Consider the following 22,584-nt stretch of genomic DNA (forward strand, 5'->3'; position numbering starts at 1 on the left):
CATCATACGCCTAATAGAACTGTCCCCATGTGTAGTTGATATATAAAGGTCTTATGGATGGTGCTGATGGCTGCATCAAGTTGGTGTACAAGACCAGATTATTTTTGTTTTGTTGTATATGTACCTGATAAAATAACTAAATCAAAAAGCATCTGCTTCAAAGTACAATAATCTGTCTTGTCTAAGCGGGTGGTCCACACATGCCAGCTGGAATTTCCCTTTGGTCTAGTGAAAAAGTGCAGGATATGCTGCCTAAGGTCATAGGTTCAAGCCCCAACAGAGTCACCCTGTCACTACTGGTGCAGCAACTTGTGATGTTATGATACTGCAATATGTGCTCAGTGAATACCCAGCGTTTAGACTCCACAATAGTGATAATTTGGAAGTATGAAGTCCACAAATCATACCATCCAAGGTGAAAAAAAAAAAAAAAAAAAATAGACCGGCTGAATGAAAGTATATTATACCTTACATCTCAGTCATGAAAACTAAAAATTCCTGACACAAGCACAATATTTACACAAATAATTTTATTCTCAGCCATGTTAAATGAACAATGATCCAATGAATCTGTGTAAAATACATCATAGACATACCAGCTAAACACTTAATATTTCATATTTAAGAAAATTTGACCAATTGCAGATTTAAATTCACCTACAACCTGTACTTTTGATTTAATGCCATACTTGCTTGATACTTGGTTTTAAAGTGACTGGGTTTTAGAGTTGCTTACTAAAACTTAAGTACAAAATATGACTGCAAAACTTCTTAAAATGCTGATATATTCAACAATATGTATTCTTTCAAAAACTTTCGAAAAATTCAGCTATTATTATCACGGTAGAGGTCAAGTTAGCTCATGTCATTGCCGTTATCACAGGTGTAAATATATGCTCTTTTAATTTCTCTTATAAGGACAAAAATACATATTTTTTTCACTGAGTCAGTCTTTGTTCTTTATCATTTAGCAACATTGCATACATTTATATCACTGCATTCATGTACGATATATAAATAACTTGACCAGATTACTTTGATATAGTACATGTACATTTCTTTCATAAGCATAAAGACATTAACAACACTGATTTTTAACAAATATGAGGGCATAGCAAATATGACAACAGAATAAAACAAAAATCACCTAGAGTAAAACTATAAACACAGAACACCTTTTGGTACGTGTCATGTACCAGAGTTAAGCCTAGAGTAATACACCATAACACTCAAAAGAATGCTGAGAATGCCACTAATGGCAACAAAACTGATTTCTTTTTCTTATTACACTAGTATAGCAATCATCTTATCATTTTATTAAATAAAATGATTATCATGGACAGTCAGGATTTCAACGCCAAAATAATAAAAAATGTTTGCAATATTTTGGTCTCACAACAATATTGCATAGTTAATATCTTGTGATGTTTATGCATGCTACTGGATTGTAGTGCTTCTAACAGAATTTAAAATTTAATTGTACATGGCTTAATATAAAAAATAAGATGTTCAAAATATGTTTGTTGTCATGTACGTTTGTTCAAGGAAGTAAAACAGTGTTTTGTAATAAAACATTCCACAAAAATGTTCCATTACTGAAGATGTGACACTGGCGCACTCCTTGGCTATGGGTGTGCCAGACATACGCATGCATACATGGTAAAGCATGCAGCCCTGCTAAAAAATCATGGATTTTAGACTCCCATGTCACTTACATGTGAACTCTTCCAATCTGTGGAATTAATATCCCAGAACTACTGACCCCTACCCAAATCACATCACTTATAGTACATGACATGGCAAGCTTGGCTAAAATAATAAAATGATATACTTCTACATGGGGGAAAAAAGTCACCCAAGAGAAAGTAAAATGAAAAAAAGGCAAGAAGAATGTTATGGCACACTAATCAAAAACTTAACAACTGTAGGCTTGACAGGAAGCATTCAGACAAGCACCTTTCCCCCTTCTGGACTGAAAAAGAAACAGACATATATGGCAAATTATGGCATCTAAAAATTGTTTATTATCTGCTGTGATCAGCAGCAAAATGCACCATTTATTTTAGAAATCTGTCCAGAATCAATGTCAAGTCTGAGTAAACAGAGTATACATCTCTGCCACTCTTAAACAGACACCAATGGGTCATATTACACTCTGTTTTGGCCCAAACTGTAAACCTTAGCAGGCAAGCACATTAAATCTTGAAAACTAAATGTAATATGGGCAAAACAGAGCTCAGCCATAGCCCAAAGCTTTATGAGTTATTTTTACATAAGTCTGGGTCATATGCAGTCCCTCCATATTGTCTTAATATTATCACAGGCTGTTTTCCTGGTGACTTTATACTGGTATTTGATTGCGCCTTTATCTATATGCAAATATCAAGTCGACCCTGCAAACGCCTGACACCAGGACCCATTGCTTATTCTGGCCTCAAACGTTTCTTATCCAGCTCATTACAATGACGTTACATATAAGGCTGCGCAACATTCATAACAATAGTTCGAATTCCTGCTTCACACTAAAGCCACCCCGTGAGAGTACAAAATAAGCCACCTCATCATCAGGTTTAAGGGGGCAAGCCACAAAGAGTCCTTGGGAAATCCCAGAAGTTGCCAAATATGTGACAAATTTACCTTCTAATGAAAAGTCACTGTTGGATCTAGCAGGAGGTGGGCGTGAACACACAAGCTCACTGGTTAAATCTTAAAGACCATCTCATCAATTGAATTGTTGGCCTATTACACTTTGTATAAACTTTACAGCTGTTCACAGAAATTATACAGATCAAGTCAACCAGAAACTTTGAACACTATGTGTGATGATCAGAGCAACATATATATATAACTGAGTAACAAAGACTAAAGAAGCAAAAGGAGGAAAATGCCAAGGCAGCTCTTATATGTGCATATTGCTATACAATCACTAGGACACACCATGAAGTGGTGTGGGTTTACTCTATATCTTTGCAAAGACCACTTGTCTTTCACCAATATGGTTTGCTTATCTGTACATCACTCAGGTACTCAGTATCTTGCAAAATGTTTGTGGTTTACTCCCAGCACCCCTTTTCATCTACCCAAAAATCTAACCACCATGGTATGGTGTTAAACAACGATCAAATAAGCAAATAAATATACATGCATATACATCTGAGTACTGAGTGGTAAAGTCTGACTGAAGCAGTACTGTCTGACCAGCTGACAGACTGCTGTTGGCTGAGCTGTTATACAGGAGGAATTACATCACACATGGCTTGGTCCAGCCTAACAGTATCCAGATGCTGGCCTCAGGTATAAACACTTCCACAATAAAACAGGTATCTTCCAGCTGTGGCTCATGTACTTCATGTCTACATGTCTGCCTGCATGTGAAACACACACATGGACCACTAATGCTGGATGACCCATAACTGCTTGTATTTTGGGACTTACAGACTTAGCAACACTTCCCCTCCATCCCCCAAACTAGTTGCCATGGAAACCCAGGAGTCTGACCTGTGGACTGAGCCTGTTCAGTTTGCTGTGAGTGCAAAACAGTTGCTAACCTCTTCCCCTCTATCTCCCTGTTCCTAAGGGGGTCAGCTTTTTACCCCCCTCTCTGGTAACCTGCCCTCCTACTTCCTTATCCCTGAAAGTGTCTTGGTTCATGTCTTCCAAGGAAAACACAAGAGGCAATAAATCTGACATGGAGCCAGAGAGGCCAGGCCTGTCTTGGCTCACCCTGGACTTATCATGGACAACCATGCCCTGGCTACATTGTAAACTAAATTGACCCTAAAACTTTATCAGGGATGGCTTATGGCTTACTCATTCTGTCAAAATGTTAAAGCTAGCATCAGCCAATCATCTGTGCTGCTCAGGGGTGGTGTCTTACTCATATCCCATGAAACTGTACATGATCTGTATCCACTATCATAACATTCTATTCCTATACTCAGTTTACCTGTGGTGGGACAAGAAAACTTCACTTGATTCCCTGAGAAGAGTTCATGTAATTCTTCAACCTTTTTGCATGTTTACAAGGTGTTTATTCAAGTATACTCTGTCATTCAATTCACTATTCAAGCATCATTCTTTGTAATCTGATAAAATTACACTTTTTGTGAAGCCCTCAAATCGACCAACCCAACCAACGTAGTTTTATCTCGAAAATCAAATTAAAAATGTGCATAAATTACACTGAAAGTTGTTCTTTCATATGCTAAAAGGTTGAGGAATTACGGTAGCTTTGTTATAGATCTACAAGGTGGATTTCCAACAATACTACACGAATATATTCATATTTTAAATGGAAAAAAGTTGTTTAGAACATCTGATATCCCATATTTTGTAGTGGTCTATATCACATCCAAATACGCATATACCTTGAATATATTACATGGAATAGAAAAGATAACAGTTTTTAAAAGGAATATTATTGTGCAATGACATAACCAATTTCAACTTGAACTTCTGTATTGTGATAACAATACTGTGAAGTTGAAAATAGTGGATATTAATATACATGTACTTGTGTAAGAAACTTAATACGAGTCAATACATAAAGTTGTAGTGTACATCTATTCACACTTTCACCAATGTGAGTAAGTGCCCATTCAGCTCAAACAGTTATGTGTACTGATGGAGTCCATGTGCATGAATAGATAAAAGCCTGCTAATCAACTGTCTTAGCTGAGCCTTCTAGGTTTATCTAGACAGGACATATCCAACAAGTGCAGGGGTAGGATATTGGGCCTATCTATGTATCAATGGCTGCATTGATGAGGCTCTATTAATACCCCTGACCCACCCCTGCCTGCTACACAATCAGCCTCAATCTGCCTTGTGTAAGGCACACACTAAACACAGCTGGGTTATCAGATTGTTTTGGCAAGTTCAAACCTTATAGCCAGCCACTGAGGCCCTGCACCTTATTTTGGAGTCCTGGTCTGGAACACAACTCACTTCTGTCTCAAATATCTCATCATTTATCCTTCTAGGCAACTCAGCCCACAGTTTTGTAACACAAGACATCGGGTGGTGGCCAAAGTTTTGGCTAGGCTTTCCCCGCTTGTTTTGTTACCAATGGCAATGGCGGTAGTGTGCAAGTATTACAAAAGCATGGAGACCATTTGCCATGAATTTATACATGTATCTTCTCTGAATCAGTGCCCACAATCATGTGGTGCACACATGTAAACTTTACCCACAGAATTCTTCATCACTTTCTTCAGGCAAGAAGATCATTAAACTAAGTAGACCTTTTAACCCCACATTGGGACAGCAATTAATCCCTGGGACATGGAGTCATGGTTCTGAGACTAAAACAAAAGTGACATTTAACCTGTGGGTGCAGGGGCTGTTATACCCTCCCATCCATCTTTTCATGGGTTTGTCACCAATAAAGAGCCATTGGTACTGCCTCCTGGAGGAGATCTCTTTACTCACAGTCACCATGCTTAATGTCTTCCATCTGGGTCACTGTACACTGATAAATTAACTTTATCTCTGAATCCATGGCTTCAACTGAGCGGTTTCATATTACCAAACATCAAAACTTAACCTAAATACAGATGAGATTAGCAGCCCAGCCAGTGTATACAGCATTCATCCTCATCAATTGGGCAATCTAACTTAAAGCCTAGTCACTCAAACACTGGTCCCAGAAAATCTGTATTAGAAGTTACAAACTAACATGACAAGTTAAAAGGCATGTACATTGTTGGTGCCAAGCAGGCTCTCCTGAGCCCAGTGCCACACAGTTTTAGATCAAGAGAGAGAGCTATAGTGTCCACACGTATGGATGAGGTAGCTTTCATAAACCATCCACGCTTTCCGGCAATCTTCAACCTGTCTAAAGTCCCTTCCTGTATTCACAACACATCAAAGAGCCAACCTTGTACAATCAAGTTCCTTAAGTCAGCAACTTTACTTTGGATGATCAATGAGGGCAAATGTCACATATATCTTTGCTGAGAGACACACCCATTACTCTATAACCACACCCACAACCATTATATACATATTAGGCCCCTCCCTTGTTAACAGCAGAGATTATGGAAGGGAAATAACTCCCAATGGAAAGTAACCACATGCCACTTGAAGCATATAGAACAGGAAATTTGCAATGACAGGTACAGCATATTTTCTGTATCATTTTTTATATCAGTTAAAATGTTCTTAATTCTTTTTGAATAACATGTCCCATTTAAACCAAACTAGCCAAAATTTCACAGAAAACGTCTTTTTCAACTGCCTGTTATCAAAATAGCTGTACAACTGAGTTCACAACTGACTGCAACAATAAGTTGAACCACTTGCAGTGTAATGATTTACAATGAACTTAGGCTTACCATATCTCACTTTGTGCAAGCTGTCCCAGGACATGACTTACCACACTACATGCAGCTATTTTCCTCATGACGCCAGTACAGTACAGTCCATGCATACTTAGGGTACCGGTTAATATTTTGTACGAAGTTTTATGAAAGTGGCACAAGGGAATTTATCCCTGCCCTTAATATCTGTGGTCCGTACAGTTCGTAGGGCTGTTTGAGCTGTCTACCATTCACTGAGGACCATTTGTCTTTCAATAAGATGTGGTTAAAGTTGTGCACATCATAATCATTATAGTTGTGCACATCATAATCATTATAGTTGTGCATATCATAATCATTAAAGTTGTGCATATCATAATCATTAAAGTTGTGCACATCATAATTTGGAAAATTCCACGGTCACCCCTAATTTTTCTCCACCCATAAAACTGACCATCGTTGTTCATAAGCAATTCTTCAATATGACGCTAAACAACAATCAAATAAATAAATAAATGAAAATGACGCCAGTAACCTACATTGATAACCTCTGCAAGCTTACCTGATCTTAGATTCCCTCTTTGCTTTCATTCGTCTACAATCAACACCCTACACTGCCTAGAATTGTACTTATGTAAAACAAAGGAGCCTTCGTTCACAGGCACACTCTTCTCTCTTCTCACGCTCAAGGTTTTCCTTAAAGTCTTATGCTTCTCAAATTTTCTATATTTTTCACTGAAAGATAAGAAGAAATAAATATTTAATAAAAATTCACCAAAAATCTTGGAGCATAAAAAAGAGCATGTAACTATTCTTGTATTATTTTAATATTTCTGGAAGAGAAAAGTCAATTCTTTCAAAGAAAACTACCAAAATACCTAACTTTCCTCAACAAACAAATACACAAACCATACTGGCCAGTTAAGATCGCACTAAAGCTCAGCATACATGAGAGCTTATGATGTGATTCAACTCAACTCAACTGGCCATAGTACAGGGCTGGTCCCAATTGCTGATGGCCATATACAGAAATTAAGGTTTACCCGGATATGCATTGCGACTGGAACATTCCAGATGAGTCGTATTGTTATTCCGCATACACAATTAAGCACTTAGGATGTGACCCAACAATCAAGTCGAGTTGAGTTAGGTATTAATCTCCTGTGTATCCTGAGCTTAACATCATCTGACAGAACCACATTCACAACTAAAACGATCAGAGCTAACAGCAATGAATTTGACTGTACACCTTTGTTGCTAAGTGCAAGTGATAAGCTAATACGAGCTTACATAACATTACTATTTCTTTCAGAATTCAAATAAAAAAATTACCTAAAAAGTAAAGAGGGTCTGCTCATTTGCAGGCACATTTTTAAGGGCATTTCATAAAAGTCTACATCTGTGGTGAAATGCACACTGGATCCTCCTTCTGCTGAGAATGTCATTCCCCCTGTTAACTCCTCAGACTCCAGTTTCATGCTACCCTCAATCACCAGTGCTCCGCTGAAACAGTCAAGCAATCTTTAGTCAACTCAACATGGTATCATTTACACAATAAATAATGTGCCATTTGATGGGATATTGGTAGTCCGAAGTCAGAAGTGGGACGTATTACGTCATTTCTGTGACGCTGGACATTCCACTGCAGAGACAACAGCATGACGTCACAGTGGGTAGACCAAATATGTCACAGCTGAAACCACAGCACGTTACATGTACAAATTATAAGCATGGCAAAATGACCACTACGACAAACCCAATGGCACGCTACTAACCCGCCACTGGTTTGTCTGTATAGTTCACTTGGTCGAACACCGAAACAATGTGCCAGCAGGTCAATCACCAAATGTAAATGCTACAACAATGTCTGTCCCAAGTACATGTATGATGGTCATGACCTTGATATGACATGCCAGTGAGAATTTTTAACTGTATTGGTGCTGAACACTGAGGGTAATAAGTGCTCTTATTTTCAAACTGAAATCTCCTACTAGCTTCTTTGCTCTATGTAGTTAGCCAATTGAATATGATAAATAAAACCATAATTTCTGGTTGTGCAGAGTATGCCTTCTTGAGAGACGTAAAAAAAAAGGCGATTAAGCACCTTAACTACCCTTCAAAAAGTGCACCACTGGTAATCACCAAGGCTGTCAAACCAATGACAAATGCTGAATAAATACAAACATCAACTTGAACAGTACATATTTTTCCATGCGCACCATTGACATTATGAGCTGCCTTGAAGAGCACATAGTAGACAGTGTACACACCTGTTGATGACCTCAGAGTGGGAATTCCTGCTCCACAGACTGATGCTGATGGATCCTGACAGGTCCACGGAGGCTGCCCCCAGCACCTGTAAATCCACCACCAGACCATTGGACAGGTGCAGTCTCTCAGAGTGGTCTTGGAGCAGAAAATTAGCCTGAAAATATGTACACAGGTATTTCATATTCTGCAACTAATACATTCTAAAGTCTTTTAAATAGCCATTTGCCACTGAATTAAAAGGTAATATTCTGTTAGGGTCCATTTCTTCAAATCTGTCTCAAACATGATCGTCATACCAAACTATTCTTACCATCTCCATGGACATGAAGCTGTGCTCTTTTCCGGCTTTAGTCAAGCTCAAAAGATAGAAATCTCTATTAAATGGGTGGACACAATATCACATTATGCACAATTTCAAACAGGACATGGGTAATGAACAATGTCTACCTGAAGAGCAGAGACAGGTTCGCTGGGTGCATTCCAGACTGCTGACATTAGGCCTGAAGAGCCTCTGAAGAACTCTATGGGCCGGAGCAGGACATCCATGATGGTGAGTGACATGCCAGCTGTGGCCTCTACACCCTCCTCTTCTGCTGATCCCTCGTCATCCCCCAACAGAGCCTCAATACCATCAGCATACAGACCAAACTGAAAGTGAAACCAAGCCCAGAACTGACGTAATAAAAGTTTGAAAGAAAAAATAAGGACAACAAGCACCTATAGGTTTGTGATAAGCAGTAAATGAAATAATGTCCACTGGCATACAAGGACCTCTTGGATTGCCAGAAAATTGGCCAAGACACTTTTACATCAATTATACACAGCTTTGTTTTAAATATTTATTAAGGTCTGCCAGCAACCTGTGGGTGGTCATGGGCTTCCCCGGCTTCTGCCCACCATAATGTTGGTCGCAGTCATATAAGTGAAATATTCACCAATCAAATAATTAAATAAATAAATATACATATCAAACAAGCATTTCATAGAAACAATCTCTTATAATAAATCATGATCTTAAAATACATGTCGTAACAAAAATCGCATACAGTCAAGATGTCTTCAATCAATACAGAAGATCAGAAGGCGTCTTACGTTTAACAGAGGGTATGAAAAATCCTTTCCTTCTGCATTAACCTGCATGGAGCTCTGCTTCATCAGACCAGATTTGCTGTTAGCCATGTATAGTCCAAATGTGGCATTTAAGGCTGGTGTCACTGGAAACATTCACACAAAATTAAACATGGTGTATATATGGTCATGTACATTCCAAATTTAACATTCAGAGCAGGCGACACTAGAACCATTCACACAAACATCAGCTATGATAGTAGTCTGAGGGATTACATTACTACTTCAAAATGCAGAACGTACAATATTTATACTCAAGATCAAGAATCCTGTTCAGTTGAGTACTTAATTATTGCTTTAATAAGAATAAAGAATAATACAGTGATTTATTTATTTGGTTATTTATTTGACTGGTGCTCAAAGCTGTGCTCAGGAATATTTCACTTATATAAGGTTTATGGGAGGAAAAAACTGAAGTAATCAATTAGGATAAACCAGTATTAAGCTCACTAAAGTATTTAAATCACACTGATTTAAGTCTTTAACAATATGATGCACGCATTGATCAGTATCTGCTTTCAAGCATGCTTACCCACAAAGTACTTAATCCTCTGTACATTGTACAACACAATTTAAATTTAAATCAGGCATGTTCTTAGAAAGCACTTAAAGTGTCAATATGTTTATATCAATTAGCAATCCTGTTACTTGCAGTTTGAAGCTATGATCGGGCTCAAAAGGCATGTCAAAACCTACATAAGGAAGTGGTTAAACGTCTCTCAACCAAAAAACTACTTACCTGCTAGGTAACCACTTACAGCACTGGACAGACCTTTCTGGGCAAAGGTGTTATAGTTATGAAGTCTTACATTTCTGAGAGCCTCAATTAAGGTATGTCTGAAATATAAAAGAAACGCAATACAGATATACATGCACTTCACACATTAGTATTGGAATCTAGGCTGCAAGTTTATTTGTTTATTACACCATTATTTAATTAATATCATAAGAGTGTCTCCATGTAAACTGCCATCGTGAGTGTTGACTTTAATACTGAGGGATCATGACAGAACACCTGACAGATACCCCACAGCCCTACCAGAATACACCCTTAGCAGGCAGAACTGTGTTTGTCTGCGGAATATCCTGAATTAGCCCTTTGTATTCCAGCTTGGGATACATATCCAATTTATACTTTTACCGCCATGGTACATTTTGTTAAATAAGCTTCCAAAAACAATGAATCCAAGGCACTAAAGCTGCTTGAAATTCATGTAAGAAATAAAGCGTTTTAGATAGAGCAAGATTTGCATACGTAATCTGATGGACTCTGGCTCACGTGTCAGTCCAAAGATTTTGAAGAAAATTTAAGACCACACGGAAGTAGGGTCTCACATGACATGAACTGTATAAAACTGATAAAGGCTGCTAGAAGAGATCTAGCTGTGCAAAGTAAGCTGTGAGAGAAATGACATTTACCTAATGAATGTGTCTGACTTGGCCTTGTCTTGTAGCTTCTCCAAGATGTAGGTGGAGAATTCCTCATCTGCAACAGGTGGTGTGCACAGGGAAATCATGTTCTCCACCTCCTGAGGGGTGGGGCGCAGCTTTAGCAGGACCTCTAAGGCTGTGCTTCTCACAGAAATGTCATACTGACGATAGCTCTCATGAAATATCTGACTTACAACAGGCTTCACCTGAAACAGCAAACACTGCCATGCATACCTTTGTTTTGACGACAGCACTCTCATAACCACAGATGACAACTGTCAACTTTAAAAATCACTGGGTTCAATTTCGAAACATTGTGCTGCATGACAAAGCATATAAAGCAAATATTAGCGAAAATCTAGCAGCTGGACAGAGCCACAACCCATAGCCTCAGCATATTTCCAATGCATCTCAATTTCACACCTGGGCAGAATGATTTGAAGTAACAATTAAGGCTCCTTGGGATCACTACAATAACCAAAATAAGCCAGGTTAATCATCAGCTATATCTGAATCTGAGACTTTAAACAAAGGGTCAGGATGTTTTTTTTCAATGTGAAAGGTTTCTAAACCAAAGCACCATGTGACAACTAAAACTTTTTGTACAGTATGAACATTATTCATGTATTCAGGGGAGAATACTAAGTCAATCAGCTAAGTAGATCATATAGCCTACAGGCTAACACACATGCAAATCCCCATCAACTTATTGATTTGTTTATTGCTATACCCTGGCAGTGGGCATCATTATGGGTGGGAGAAACCAGCCTGCACAGCATTAAGAACCAATCTTAACAGTCCATGTCTGACGCAGGGATGTGATCACCATATTTATTGAAGCCGTCTTCAATTGTTATGCAGTTCAAACATACACAGGAGCACATCTGGCTGCTTACTGTAACCAAAACCCCACAATCAGTGAGAGCGTGGAAATCCGCACCGATATGACTTCAGCATACAATACATACAGCTAGACAGCTTAACATATAGATGAATACGGCCTATAAAGGATGGATCAGCTTGTTGTCATCCCGTAACATCCATTAACATAAAGTTGTGAAAAGTTTACCTGTGTACTAATCTTGTCGTATGGGATTCTCCTGAGGGCTTGGAGAGCAGCTATAGACACAGCGGGTGTTATGCCATTCTCTGCATACTTTGTCAAGATAGGGAGAGTGTCTAAAAGACCAGCATTACCCAGGGACCTGAGATACATCAGCTGACAACCCTCCTCCTCCTCCCCAGTACAGGCTGCCAGCTGCTCAATCACTGTCTTCTGGTACGCCCCTATTACCTACACAAAAACAGATTATACACCTTGAGGGTCAATTACAGCAATAGTAGATGACTTTGTGACAGCACTTTCGGCCATGTTGGGTCTCTAACGAAAGAATTTCATGGTCCAGTGCACAGTGAAAGGCAAACACCAGGAAAAACCTCATTTATTTGATTCATGTTTTATGCGGTTCTCAATAATATTTTATTTACATGACGGTAGGAGCAATACATTGGTAGGAAACAGGGCGAGTGGGGGGTGGGGGGAACCACGACCATCTGCAGGTTGCTGGAAAACCTTCCCATACACGGTTGGAGAGGGAGAGACAATAATGTTCTTTTGTTAAGGATCCAGCAAGTGCTTGTCACTTATACATTTATTACAAGCAGATCAAGTGAATTGGAAATGGCACTGGGAAGTGACTACCTACTGACTATTATGCAGCACTCAGACTGCATGACCAAAATGGGTAACCTATTTAAATGTTTTTATTATGTTTAACTGTACTGGTAAATTTGCTGGACATCCCTTGGAGTTATATCCCCACTAGTCAAGGAAATTAGCTAACGTCATCACTCAGGCACTAAGGATATATGCTCTAGATAACAAAGCTTTCTCTTTCTCAGAGATTTTACAACCAATAATCTCAATATCCAATCTGGATTTCGCATGCATGTTCACTGCATAAATGAGTTTGAATGAGTCAACTGAGTTAGAATGTATGTGAACTGACTGGTGATTGAAGATTCTTCTCCTCGGAACAGAAAGTATGGATGACAGCTCCTAAAGACAACACCACAGACTGTCTCAGCTCTATACTGGGAACTTTTTTCTTCATTAGACTCTAAAAAACACACAAAACCAACCAATTAAGACACAACCATCAACAATGACAATCTTTGTGTAAACACTGTAAATAAATTATCTCTATTCCAATTCTTCAAAAACGTTAGAAGCATCAGATAAATGTTATCTTACAAAATAAATACAAATATATGTATAACCTAATAAAAATGCCACAAAGTATATGCCTTAATAGATTAAATATCAGACCATAGAGCTTGTCACGAGTGATTTCTTGAAATTGAAATTTTTAAGCATGTAACTGATCAGTGTGTTTTGTTATTTTATCTTTCTTATTGACATCATGTTGTTTTACATCACATTCAAGGATATTTTGCAGCACTCAGGTTAAGAATTAGAAAAAACAGTAGAAACTATGAGAATTACTGTAGCTTGTCTGGTAAATGACAAACTTTATAGCAGCCAAGGCAAGCTTAACATGGATCCACTAGTCATTGGCTTGTGTTTTTCCACAAATCTACACCTCATGCACCACTTTACCAGTAAGATTTTGTGACGACACTTGCTAAATATGCACTGCATCAATACAATACGATGCACGGGTACAGTACTGCAGGCAAAACTGTTTATGATTTATCCTGTGAGATCGTAAACATGACAATCTTGTCAGCTGATACAGAATTCCTTACAAAGCCTAAGATAAAAAAATAAAAAATGTTCAGATGAATATTTATCTCAATATTTGATCTCAATGCTCCATGGACCCACCAGGAGATTGTTGATGATGTTCTCTGAAGGGTGGCTGGTGAAGGCAGCAGCCAGAAGATACCTCTCTGGGTACTCAATGTTGTAGTCGTCCTCAAAGTTAAGCAGGTCCATTAAGGCCTGCTGAGAAGATTCTGTCTGAGCTGCCACTCCTACATCTATCAGCTGAGATCTGAAACCAACAATTTACCTAAGTACTCGTTAAATTACATCCTGCTAATCCAAAGACAGGTAAGAAATTATGGTTTTATACTACAAGTCATTGAAATAACAAAACAGACACAACTTGCGAAAATTTGTTTACCAAAGCAGCCGTATTCAATTACATATGATGGTGTTAGATTTGATTTATCAAAGTCTGGATGTCAACAGGGTTATGACTGTGGTAGGTAATATAACTTGTATAATTCCATTAAATTAAATGTTGATTAAGATATAAAATGCTGTGCCTTTTAATACACTTCAGATGTCTGCATTGTGTACATTATCTTGGATGAGATTGAACCATTCAGACAGGATGTTAGTCTTTGAATCCTGGGTCTTCCCAAGCTATCTCTGCAAGTGAAAATCTGATGCGGAAAAGTTTAGCAGTTACCTGTCAGAGGCTGATGGTTTAATCCGGTTTTCTCCACCCATGAAACCAACACTGATGAAACAAACATTGATCCAAAAAAATAGACTGCCGTTCTCGATGACAGTAACCTCTGGGAAAAGTTATCATTGAGTCAAGAATACATCTAACACCCCATTACCTGCAATGTGGAGAATATGTAAAGAACACACACAAAAACATGGAACCTTACACAATGTAGTAGCTGTCTCCTCCTGTGAACACCTCCTCCACAGTGTTTTTACCAACATTTCTGAAACTCCTTACAAGATCCAGAAAGGCTTTGGCAGACTCCTTTGTAGCCATCTTCTGGGTTGTCAACATGTCTTTGTTCTTTGAAACCAATGATGCTGGCTAAAATTATAAAAGTACACAACATCTATAATTTCCTGGCTACAACTGCTTAAAATGGTAAAACAGTTTTTAAATTAATAACTGAAATGTTTATTTATTTGATTATAAAGATTTCCTGCAGCGCACTTGAATACATGTAACTACTGTATATGACAGTGCTCAGCTTTACGAGTTGTGTCAAGCAGCATTACACTTGATAAATTAGACTTATTTACCAGTTCACAGACCATCAAGGTTACATAGTGCTTTCCTCTTATTGGCCAACATCTGACTATTTACAGTGCTATCATGTGAAAATGACATATCAACAACAAATTAAAATCTTCTTGTGCTTAAATGTCATAAATATGAAACATAAAACAAACTTAGTCTATGATTGTTGAGGAAGCTGTTTGTCATTTCAATCAATTCTGAAGAGATTCAATGACCTGTTCACAAATTCCATGATTTTCAAGGCAGAGATTTTGTATTTTTATGTGATTTCATGATTTTAATGATTTTCCAGGGCTACATGGGTGGAGTAACTAGCAGGTTTGGACACATCTGCCACACCTTCATCACACACCTGACAAACCTCCTGACTTAATGTCACAGAGAAACCAGCAGTAGCTGGATTCTTGTATACCTAGTCTCACTGGCCAAGGGCTGATGGGCTGGGAATCAGACAGCAAATTACAATGACGCTACACAAAGCTTGATACATAAGAAAGCTTAGACAATACAGCGCTTATCGAGAGTAACTTATTTCTACAGCCAATTTATTTTGAATATTTGACCCGTTACTAAAATTTGTATTTTAAAGTCACATAAGGCTTGCTACGAAACTCACCGAAAAACAGTTTTCGGAGCACTGTTGAACTTCTTGAATACTAGGCAACATGTCCATTCCAAAGCTGTATCCTAGCTCTGGTGCAAGGAAACAGGGACAAAAAAAAAAAATTATAAACAGTGAATATCCTAAGCAAAAATTGTGATAGCAGAGGGCAGCACTTTGCTTTTTGTACATGTATATCCTGTGCAAAAGTGGACAGGAGCATTCCATAAACCAATCCAAACAGCTTTTTATCTTAAATATTTCCTCAGTATATTTGATTGTTTCATTTTGTTAATGAAGAATTTTTCATTTATTAAAAAGCAACAGTCAGGCATATGAGTGAAGAACAAACACTTCTAGAAAAACACCGGCAATTGACATAACATGTCACCGACAAACTTCCAGACTTGAAGCCGCAGTTGGATTCCAGTCTGTGATTCAATGCACTCAATGCTATAAAAGACAAATGGTAAAGGGATAATTTACTGGTGTATCCAAAGCAAGTCTGAAGTCAATGTACTCTTAACTAAAACATACCTGATGCAAGCTTCTCAACTGCTTCTTCGACACTGCTGGCTTTAAGTGAGCCAGAACTTACTGCCTGACGTAGTTTCATCTCCTGTCTAAATAAGACGCGGCACAACTGCTTGTAAATTATATTTGTATGGATATTTTTTTCCCACTCAGTGGAATTCAAATCATTTGTTGCACTGATATAAATACATTCTGCTAATAAACGACATATCACCAGAGATGCATGTTGTTTTAAGATACAATCATCATCACTAAAGAACAATAAACTGCTTAATCATAATACTACATGTGCAACAGGAGCAGCTTTTCAGAGCTTGAATTAGCAGCAGCTAGAGGCAATTTCCCTTTAATTCAGTTGGTAGAGCGGAGGACTTCCGCTGCTGAGACTTGAGTTTGAATTCTGGTGTGACCCATGCATTGAAATCCTTCAACTACAACACTGGTGCTGTGACCAAACAGGTCCCGAGAAGTGTGAAACTCTGGTCCTGTGAACGTGGGTGTGGATGTACGTGGGGAGAAGTGTAACGGAAGCAGCTTTCCAGTGCTTATGTTAACAGCAGCTAGTGCTGAGACTCGAGTTTGAATTCTGGTGTGACCCGGCCATGTAGTGAAATCCTTCAACTCTTTACACATAAATATATGAATAAGACATCAGTTCAATGTCACTGTCACAAATACCTGTTTACCAGACAATGATTTGGCCTGAGTAATTTTTCTAATTTTATCTTGACCTCTCTCTCTTGATGTTAATTTTGTCAGAACAGTGCGTCTCAAAGACAATGAGACACCCCAAGGACTAAACCTACAAATTGCTAAAGTATGTTGTCAAAGAAATGCTGCATTAAGCTTAAGTTCTCAACTATTAGACTTTTTTTCACACTTTACATATTAACATTCTGTCTTGTTTGGAGAACATCTTGTTGTTATTCCTTGGTTCTGTATTCAGAGCTGAAGTCCAGCTTATTGGATAAAGCCAAAAACAGAATCGAATCTCAGAGTGCTTTATCAATACATGCATACAGAACGTGAGCGGAAATTATTGTGACGAGTGTTATCTCTTGAAAAGCTTACCTTTGAATGACAGCACTGTTTAGGCCTGGTCTCATATTAACCTGAGCTGAGATCTTGTTACGGCCTATAGCAGTGTTAATCAACCCATCGCTGATATCATATACATAACTGGTCTCAGGCTTCACCGTAACACCCAGCAACTGAAACACAGCAATAAAGCAACCTATGGCATAAATTTACTGATGCTGAGTACAGATACACAGGGTTTTCATTTAGAATTGGAGAAGCGGGTCAGATTCTAAAAGTAGCTGGCTGAATTGAAGTAATGTCACAATTACTCAAAGTAGTTACAAGTTAAATGCAAAGTTACAACATTTGAAGTAGGTGGTGACGGGGACGGACTGCTATCTGCAGCCTACTACTTGCCCTTTTTTAACACCCTGGATACATACTCAAAATCATTCCTGATTCCAAACCTAAGCTCATGCTGATAACAGACAATTCATATTGATGAAAAGAGATGCAAAATGTCATGCTGATAACATAGGCAAACTCACAAATATACACGGATGACGCAACTTTAGGGAAATTGGAATGCCAAGTTGACTCAACTCAGTCTTAATTGTCACCAATCTAATATTTTGATGAGGAGATACTTTAATCCTTCAGTAACCCCATCATTAAATGGTTGTAAATTTTATAATCTTAAGCGTTTCATCCCTCACTTTAAATGCCAATTATCTGTAAATGACCCTACAAACAGCTATTTCTTCTTTGTAGAATCTGGGACTAAGATGTCTTAATTCCAGGTAGAATCAACAATCTACAGTGTATATAAGTACTGATTTAAGATTATCCACCTATTCCACTGGAAAGACAGTCCCTGCACTGGAATACAGTGAAGCTGTTCTCAAATGGAGTCAAACCTGGTTTGAACGACGGAGCTGTCCAGAAAGCTCTAGATTGCCACAATCAATCAATGATTTAGTCACTGTGTTTCCTGCTACAACATACGAGGCTGTACACTCCCCAGAAACATCAACCTGAAATCAAATCACATACACAAATAATTATCTATTTGATTGGTGTTGCACTTTACTCAATAATGTACAAAAACTTCAATTCTGAAAATGGATAGCTATCAGGTTTCGGACTGGAGGGAACCAAACGGAGCCCACGAGAATGACTATGCCTTTTAGGGTACCCCTGACAGAAGGCTGCAGCCACCCCCTCACTTACCTGTGTTTAACACCATACTCAAAATTACTTCCACCGCATCAATTTACGGCACTGCTGTATGTAGTTATATTGCTATGATTTTTCATTAAAATTACCAACTTCGAAGGTTTACAACTATTTTTTAGGCCTACATACAGGAATTGTAGGAAAATTGGTATAAAACTTGATTCTGTAATATACTTTACCATAATTCTGTGAATAATTTTATTTATTTATTTACTTGATTGGTGTTTTACACCACACTCGAGAACATGTCACTTTCAACCATCCGCAGGTTGCTGGAACTCACAACGACCGCATTAGTAAGAGGCTCCTTGCCCCGCACTTGCACGTTAACCACCTCAGGAACAGGGGCCCGCTGTGAATAATTCTGTATGTATGTATGAATGTTTAGGTTTCCACAAGGAGTCATAAGTGTGTGTACATATGGTGTGTCTTCTTGTGGCCCCCCACTGAAACATCATGCCGAAGACACCAGACATGACACCCCACACAGTCACATTATACTAACACCAGGCCATTTACTTCTGCTTCCTTGCTCTAACCTCTCAGCATCAAGCATTAAGACATTACCAAGTACCATTATTAAAGTCTTTGGTATGAGATGACCCAGGTTTAATATCAGGTCAGATGCTCTAACCATTAATCATGAAACACAACATTAGAAATATATGTATACATGTTAAAAGTATGTGTGTATTTTTAACAACTGCTTTCAGTGAAGTTCAATCCAGTAGCCCAACTGTTAAAAGGAGAATCCTTTGGAAGCCATGATGCATCTATTTTATCATTCTAGCTCATGGAATCATTCAAATGCATCTGTAAAATGAGAAGGCAAGGGAAGGGGACAAAACAACTTGTCAGTTTTATATTAGCAAGAGTTACACATGTAAACAATAGGCTGCTTAAACATGGCATTTCTGTCATAACTGTTATGTTTAACTTTTGTTTAAATAAAACACTAACCTCAGGCCGAGATCCTGCATTTGTGTCAACCTGGAACAGGCTTACAATTCCCTTTTTAAAATTGGTTGCAAAAACTGAATCCTGCTCTGCTGTGTACACTTTTTCCACAAAACTCTCGGTCAGTTCAAACAGGATAGGGTACTTCAGTAAACTCTGCAATTTCCTTTCCAACTCAGGCCTCAAAACACTGGTCACTTTAGCAGATGTTACCTGTAAATTGTCAGTTTAATATACATGTATAATATACATGCAATACAAGGGTATCTCAGGACAATAATACAATTACTTAACTATTGTTTAACACCATAATGATGCTACAGTTTTTCACTTTTATGACATACACTTCTTGGACTGCCTGTAGTAAACCAAAGATACTTGGCAATTTCCGTGCATACGAAGCAAGTTCTCCAGTGAACTTTATATGAGGTCACGCAAGACAGCACTGTCAACAGCTTATTGCAAACAGGATCCAAGTACAATGGAAGCAGAAGTATCTTGAATATTCCTTGTCCATGAATGGAAATGAACTCATATTTTTCATTACATTACAATAAAACCTTAAGCAGCTTATATATGCATCCACTCAATACACCTGCATGTGAAAAAAATAAACAAAAGATATTACAAGATCTCAAGACAAAACTGGATTACATTTTATAACCAACTTAAATGATGAGGAAGAAAAAGATGGCCTACAGTAATTGTTATATTTATCATCCTCATCAAGCATATATTATAAAATCACAGAAATACAAAAATACCAGTATAGTCTATTTTCTTTCAGCCAGTCACCTATATTCAGCTCACAGTAACATCAATCATAATCGCTACCAAATTTGCCTTTAGTCAGTGACATACAACAACACAAGTTCTATGTGTGGACATGTTGGAAGTTTGAATACTTTTCCTAATTCATAATGTTAAAATTTATAAGCTCGGTTTCGATGGCAAAAACCCACTGCCTCGGGTGATGTCAGAATTATTCAAAAAGTTGGGTATTTGAGTTCAACATGTTTTGACGGAGGGCGACACCAGTTACCTAAACTGTTATCGACTATAAATAGCTATAAATCCTGTTACTGACACTGTCATGGTTGATATTGTTTGCACATTTTAGTACAATATAACCTTAATAAATAAATGTTATTATTGCTCTTGTAGGATATGATCTCATGGCAGAATAGATTTAGAGATGGATGTTTGGGAATTAAAGCAATGTAGACTGGCTTTCTTACTGCACTGAGTTTGTTCTAACCACTTGTTGGTGCAGCAACTGTAAAACAAATTAATCTGTGCACCCGTTGCCCAGCATGCAACTTGCTTTTTAATAATAATGACGTCACCAGCAATGAGGTCTTTGTGTTGAAACTAAGCTTATGGAGTTTAACATCATGAATTAGAAAAAGTATCCTTCAGCTGTCTGATTTTACAGACAACTGAACATAGCTGACTCGCTAAAAGACACATACTATAGTTAACATGCAAGAACACATACCTTAAGCTTGTATAGCTGAACATCAGCATTTTGAAATATCAACTCAAGATCAATTTCTGTTGAAATGTAGAATCCAGCATCTTTACTTTTGGTCTGTTGGTTAGAATACTGATTAAACACAATAGCTGTCTCGTAGCCGTATCTGTATGATTTTCCAAGCTCATACTTTAACCCACAGCCTGAAAAATTAAGTGAAATGCTGGCTGAGGGCTTAGACATAATATAACCACCTTAACAAAATTGTGTGGATAAATGCTTTCATTCATAGGATTATTGCACTTGCCACCATTTGAGAATTTTTGTAACTCAAAAGATAGGAAGATTGAACTGCAACAAAATTATTCAATAATGACCATGCAGTAAACAGAATTTCCCATGCTATAATGCTTGTTTGAAGTTTGTATATGTACATGTGTGTGTCATTCAGAGTAAAGTATATATGCATCATCAAACCAGCATTAAACTTTAAAGCAACAAATTTTGAAAAGTTATATCAATTAAATAATGCATACATTTATGCATTAATATATGGGAATAGACTGCAACAGACAAATTAATTCTTAATCACCACGTACATAGGCCCTTAATTTATTCCAATAATTTATAAATAACAAACTAGTACTATACACTAACGTAAAGCGCACACCAGCACTCTTTACAAATGCTTACAACACAAAGTATCCTTCATAAACTTTGACAGTTGGCCGTAAAAGTATTATTGCAATAAGTAATGGCCTGAATATTCAGTAAGTTTGAGCTTGCAGTGTATACAACAAAAATTACTGCCCTCATGCACTTAGGATAAGCCTTGTTACTGTTACTGTTACACGGATCAGGCTATTCACGCATATGAGTAGTAGTAGAATTCTCAAGAAATTTGTTGACACACTTGTGTCAAAATACTTACAATGAGATACAAGAGTTAAGCTGAGAAGAGTTGGTAGTACTATACAGAGCAGATCCATGGTTGAAGGCATGTGTGTTTTCCCCTGAGTGCCAGCTCACACTAACACTACTTCCAGTCCCACAGCCCATGTGCAGAAGGAAGCCCACTGAGCCAGTATACAAAGTCCACAGCCACATGTTGTCAAAGTCCACCACTGAACACATCAACGTCAATGTAACTTGATAAGACAATCTACCCCCATCCAATGGTCGGTCCGATCGTGTTGCTGTCACCTTGACAATACACTCCACCAAACGCTCTCTGCGTCGACGCAAAGCAAATGAAGGTAGCATTCAACTGTCATAAATTATAAATAACCAAAACGCTAGAGCATACTGGAAACGGGCGGAGTGTGAAGAAGTTAACATGTGAACATGCTGCAACTGGATCTCGTCCTTTTCTTTTGCTTTGGTACCAAATTCAGAATATTCTTTGCCATGTGCTCTTTCCACTTCCAGTCTGCTCCCTTAAATACCGACAATAAAGATAAAGCCACCTATTAACAAACACTGCATTCATGTACAGCAAGATTAACAAGTAGGTGTGCATCAGAGTTGAGGAAAGTAGCAGCATTAGCAGACGACACAAATCTCGCCGACAACGAGATTCAATATGTCAGCCTCCAGCCAGTCACATTGTTT

At 38.1% G+C, this 22,584-nt stretch overlaps 1 protein-coding gene across 2 annotated transcripts; it reads right to left on the minus strand.

Annotated features, from left to right (window-relative positions):
- Positions 1-541: 541 nt before the first annotated feature.
- On the minus strand, positions 542-22,466 carry LOC135472655 (microsomal triglyceride transfer protein large subunit-like). 2 transcript variants are annotated; one of them, XM_064752269.1, is made up of 19 exons: positions 21,905-22,466; positions 20,998-21,176; positions 19,503-19,712; positions 18,224-18,340; positions 17,358-17,497; positions 16,290-16,375; positions 15,768-15,844; positions 14,778-14,938; positions 13,978-14,146; positions 13,139-13,249; positions 12,199-12,423; positions 11,118-11,335; positions 10,438-10,535; positions 9,663-9,784; positions 9,018-9,218; positions 8,570-8,724; positions 7,632-7,802; positions 6,862-7,034; positions 542-1,967 (listed from the first exon to the last, which is right to left on the minus strand). In XM_064752269.1, exons 1-18 carry the CDS (start codon positions 21,972-21,974, stop codon positions 6,887-6,889), a joined length of 2,658 nt encoding a protein of 885 aa, XP_064608339.1. In that variant the 5' UTR covers positions 21,975-22,466; the 3' UTR covers positions 542-1,967; positions 6,862-6,886. The 2 variants fall into 2 exon arrangements, with proteins under 2 accessions (XP_064608339.1, XP_064608332.1); XM_064752262.1 differs by having other exon boundaries at positions 542-1,972.
- Between the last annotated feature and the right edge of the window lie 118 nt (positions 22,467-22,584).

This window comes from Liolophura sinensis, chromosome 1 (genome assembly GCF_032854445.1).
Source record: "Liolophura sinensis isolate JHLJ2023 chromosome 1, CUHK_Ljap_v2, whole genome shotgun sequence".
In the NCBI taxonomy this organism is placed as follows: Eukaryota; Metazoa; Mollusca; class Polyplacophora; order Chitonida; family Chitonidae; genus Liolophura; species Liolophura sinensis.